Source organism: Pundamilia nyererei, unplaced genomic scaffold, assembly GCF_000239375.1.
Source record: "Pundamilia nyererei isolate P.nyererei 1_Seehausen unplaced genomic scaffold, PunNye1.0 scaffold00001, whole genome shotgun sequence".
In the NCBI taxonomy this organism is placed as follows: domain Eukaryota; kingdom Metazoa; phylum Chordata; class Actinopteri; order Cichliformes; family Cichlidae; genus Pundamilia; species Pundamilia nyererei.
Genome location: NW_005187402.1, coordinates 8,027,997 through 8,032,772, shown reverse-complemented (window position 1 = coordinate 8,032,772; position 4,776 = coordinate 8,027,997). Strand labels below are relative to the sequence as shown.

Below are 4,776 nucleotides of genomic sequence, written 5' to 3'. Positions count from 1 at the left end.
ATTACTAAATAATTTTATTTGAAACTTTCAGCTGCAATAAAAACAACACTTACAGGCCACTTTTGAAGCAATATAAATACAGATTCAGTGACTTGAAAGTACTCTAAGGAAGAATATCACAGTGACATGGGGAACACTTAAAGACTTACTTTGTCTCATTTAAAAAAAAAAAAAAAAGTGTAATCAAAGGGAAAGTTAAAAATCAATCTCCATCACCCGCGTGTATGACGATTAAAAATGGGTTAATTACTACATCATTCTAAATGACTCTTCAAGCTGGAGTATGCGCTCTGACTTGCCAGAGTCAAAGTAATAAGTAGTTAGTGATTCTGTGGAGGAGATCCAGTCAAGCAGAAATGGACACCTCCTTTTCTGCTTGACTGGCCCCCCATTACATTAAAGGGCGCTGCAGTGAGAGCCGATGAGTGGGCTGGGGTCCTGTATGGGGGCAGAACTTCACTACACTTAGTGCAAGAGAATTGCTTGATCATTACTGCAATATGAGAGATTATTAGAGGCTCAATGACTCCTTCAAGTTGGTGACTTGAATTAACAAGGACGAGGAGAACAGAGGCGGGAGATTACTCCGCTAACAAGTACAAATCGACGTGACCTGCGGTGACATTTTTTTTATGACCTAAAAACAACTTGGAAGTCAAAAAGTTACCGATGGCGTGACATAATTCCTCGATTCCTTCCAGTTATGCAACACAGCATTTGGCATTAGAGGCAGTGCCATCAGAAGTCTCCTAACAGCAGAGTAAAGTGACGGTACGTGCAGCCAGCATTAAGCCTCGAGAACAAAAAGTCTGCAGCACAGAGAGAAAGGACTTAGTTTAACAAGGTGTGTGGCAAGAAGGGATGTGGTGCGTCTACGGAAGTGTCAGGGGGTAAAGAGAAGGGAGAGAGCAGTGCTCCTTCTTCTGAAGATGCGCCTCGCTCTCTCACACTGGAGCAAAAGCATGGCCTTTGCACAGGGGCTTATCCTTCTTCGAGTAGAACGTCTTCCCCTCCAGGTTGATTTGGCAGAGCTTTAAAGATGAAAGGAGACACACAAAGTGAGAGAGACGGATTGGGAAACGAGGGCAGAGTAGATATCAGACTTCAACACTGCTGATGTGAATTTACAGTTTCTAGTGGCCAGAGCAAGCTTTACTTGACTGCATTTGCTTTCAGTTTTCTTCACAGAATGAGAGAGATATAGAGAGTGATAGACTGCAGGTGACAGGCTGAGAGAGAGAGAAAGCTTGAGGTCCAGACATGGAGGCAAATTTTTTTCTCCAGGTACCATTGTACTGGGACAGCTGCGAGATACGGGGGCAAAGAGAGCCCACAAGGAGCTATATCCATCAAAATGACTTACAGCACAGACGAAGCACGTATCGTGCCAGCTGTAGCCCAAGGCCTCCAGAAACCGATCCCCGGCATCAATCTTGAAGTCACAGCCATGGCATTTGGTGCCAAACATCTTCTCATAGTCTGGAGAGGAGGGGGAGGAGGGGTGGCGAGCAGAAGAAATGTAAGATAAGGTGAATATAAGATTACATTTTTAACTCAAAAGAGCTTTTATCGTTGCCCGCATCAGGCCAAGGAATCGCCCCGGCCTCCGCAATCGCCGTTTGTAAACATCGCTTAACCTTTACGGGAGACTGAAATCCTTTTCCACATCTTTCATCTTTAAAAGAAGAAGTGGAGGCTGTTTGCCGCTCCGAGATGAGCAATCCTCACTACACGCTACACGCAACCACTTAAGGGACTGAACGGTGTAAAATAAAGACGTATAGAGCTGCTTTGATGCCAAATGCCGGCTCCTCTTCTTATTGGCCATTTGATATCTATACTGTTTGTGTTATTGTGTCCACCCACTGTACATTAGTGCCTTTCCAGAGTGTAGGGGTGGGATTAGGATGAGGTGGAAATTGCTCCAGATACTTGACTGGATTTGCCAGTCTCTTTCATCACAAGGGGGGGGGGGGGGGTGTCAGGTTATAATGCTGCTTCTCAAGAGTGAGTGGGTGAGAGCTGTACAATCCCTGAAAGATGCTGAGGCAGCAGAATGTTTATCAGAGCTGGAGGCATTATTCAGAATATGAGTACCCAGGTTCTGGCTTCGCCTCTGATAAAGCAGCAATCCACGTCAGATGCCCCGTTAAGTCATTTATATCATAATAGAAGAGCACGCACCATTCATAAAACCCAATAGGGGTATGTATGAAGTAAACTGGAGCTAAATAGATTACAGCAGATGAAAACATCACACTTTATGATTGACTGCGGCATGTGCCAGGAGACTCTCGATGTAGGTTTCTGCCAAACCCCACAGCAATACTACAATGTTTGACAAAACGTGTCAGAAATAGTTTGATTTTTACAAAGAAAATAATCACAATTATTTCAGATAGACTGGAGAGGATGCACTGTAGAGCGGAAACAATTTTATCACAAAATGCACGCTACACCTGATTCATGCACTGGCTGAATTTAAAGATTTTGTACCCCGACGTCTATGACGTGGGCCGAGCTGTAGCATCCATTTAAAACGTGCTTTGTGGGTGTCAGCCTGCTCGGTCTCATCTGTGGACTTGAGGCCAGTGCAGATTTATAATCGGGCTCGATCCACGTGTGAAGTCGCGGGGCGTCTTACATGAGTCGAGATGTTCTCAGTCGGCGCTGGAACTAATTGATCTGCACACTCGGATTTTCAGCACGCTCAGGCAAATGCTATCTGGCTTGGACTCGAGTTTAGAATTAAACTTTTTATTAAAGCACAGGTTTCTGTGGGTGCTTCCATCTGCTCAGCAGAACTGACTACTGTCATTGTTGCAGTTATTAGTAGTTGTAGTAGTAGCAACTATTCCTTAGAACGACATAAATGCGACTGCTTTTATTTCCAGCAGAGGATTTTTCACCATGTTTTATGTTTTGTGAAGCCTTCAGTGTTGTATTGTTTGAATGAACGAACAGAGTCCTTGAGAGAAAACACAGTCGAACTACACATTTGGTCATGACTGAGGTCTTTATTATAAGTAAACTATCCTTTTCTCACCAGACACGCGAGTCTGGAACCAAACTGTCCTAAAGAGTGATGAAATCGTAAAAGAAAGGCGGACATTTACCATCTTTTGGAGCACGGTTGAAGCACAGACTGCATGTTATGGTTTTTGGATCAGACTCAAACTCAGGATACTGCACGCTCGTATGGTAGCGACTTGTTAATGGTGAAATAGTGATGCCCTAAAGCTTGCCCTGCTTTATCGTCTATTTTACTCTAAATGGAACCATAATTTACAAAGTGAACACTGAGCTGTATTAAATAAGACTTGAAACTAGCAATTCAGAAGAAAAACTCATTAGGAAAGTGGTTACAGAGCTCATTAATCAAGACAGAAGTACACTCATTTTTTTCCATGCACTTCTACAGAAACTGACTTCTTTGTCAAGCTGAGAGACGTCGCCCCCTGCTGGCCTATAGGGGAAATGGATGTGTAAAATCACACGAGCTTCAATTGGAATTCAGCTTTATACTAGGTGTGAGTTCACCCCATATTTTACATAACAGAGGACATCATAGCCATCACTACCAATCAGAATAGTTGTATGTATCCTCCCCTGGCCCTTGGAAGACAATCGACTGTGTCACAGCATTGGTGTTGTTTCATGTAGGATGTGAAGCAGTAGCATCAGTTTGTGAATGTGGCTCCAAAAAGAGCCGTTTCGGTCTTTGTTTTTTGTACCTTCTCTTACTCTTACACAATAACCATTTGCATTTAGATTGCTCAGGTATGCAATATAGGAAGTATAGTACGTCTGGACTGCAATGGTTCAGTTACTCACCTCTCTCACAGTAGGGTTCACCCTCCTCCATGTAAAAGGCTTGATTCCTGATAGGATTCTTGCAGGCTGCACACTTGAAACACTGAACATGGTAAGTCATCTTCAGTGCATGCATGATTTCCTGATTGGGGGGGGGGAGAAAAAGGTTAACTTTTCTTAAAAACTTTGAAACTGCTGTTTTGATTTTGCTGGATACGACAGAAGCTCGTACCCCTATGATCTTCTTTTTGCACTTGGCACAGTTTGGAGCGTATCGGTTATCGTGGCACTTGGTACAATAGACGGCTCCCCTTTCTTCAAAGAAGCCCCCCTCCTCCAGGACCGCCTTACACTGCGAGCATGTAAACTCTTCCGGGTGCCAAGACCGTCCCAGTGCCACCAGGTACCGTCCCCTGGAGAAAAGAAAAAGAAAAAAAAAAAAGACTTAGTAACACATAAATAGGGATTATTTTTAAAAATATAAATTGGCTAAATAATCCAAAGCTTCAACAGAGGACTGAAAAAAAAGATCCAAAGGCACTCAGCAAAAATACACTAGACTGTGTGAAATGTGAGCAAACGCTGAAGACAAATTTTAGGTTTTCCAGAATTTGAGTCTTCACTCAAAAATTAATGAATAAAAGCTCTTTGTTTGCAATTGTGACCAGAATATCAACCAGAGTTTCTTTGTTATTCTGAGTGATAACAAGATGTCTCCACACTCTGTGAAATATGCTGACTGGCTTAATTTGCTGCAGACAGGCAGTGTGTCGCGAATATTAAGAGTCTTAAATTGTCATCTCTAACAGGAGCCTCCAAGGAGCAAACACAGAGAGCCTCGCTCGAGTTAAAAATAATCTGTACCTGTAAGAATTCCTTTACACATATTTAGTCAATTTGAGAAGTTAATTAAAGATTTTTTGTGGAATAACAAGAAGCCAAGAGTGAATATAAAGAAAATGT

The 4,776-nt window shown here is 42.7% G+C and overlaps 1 protein-coding gene across 3 annotated transcripts in view; it reads right to left on the bottom strand.

Moving 5' to 3' along the window:
* The window catches only part of pdlim7 (PDZ and LIM domain 7), a 33,204-nt gene continuing 28,428 nt past the window's right edge, over window positions 1-4,776 (bottom strand). For all 3 annotated transcript variants that reach the window (XM_005719670.1, XM_005719671.1, XM_005719672.1), the window contains exons 8-11: window positions 4,046-4,226; window positions 3,835-3,955; window positions 1,364-1,479; window positions 1-1,031 (exon numbers count right to left, since the gene is read on the bottom strand). In XM_005719670.1, coding sequence (XP_005719727.1) covers window positions 945-1,031; window positions 1,364-1,479; window positions 3,835-3,955; window positions 4,046-4,226 — 505 coding nt within the window. In that variant the 3' untranslated portion in view covers window positions 1-944. The remainder of the gene's footprint in view (window positions 1,032-1,363; window positions 1,480-3,834; window positions 3,956-4,045; window positions 4,227-4,776) is intronic.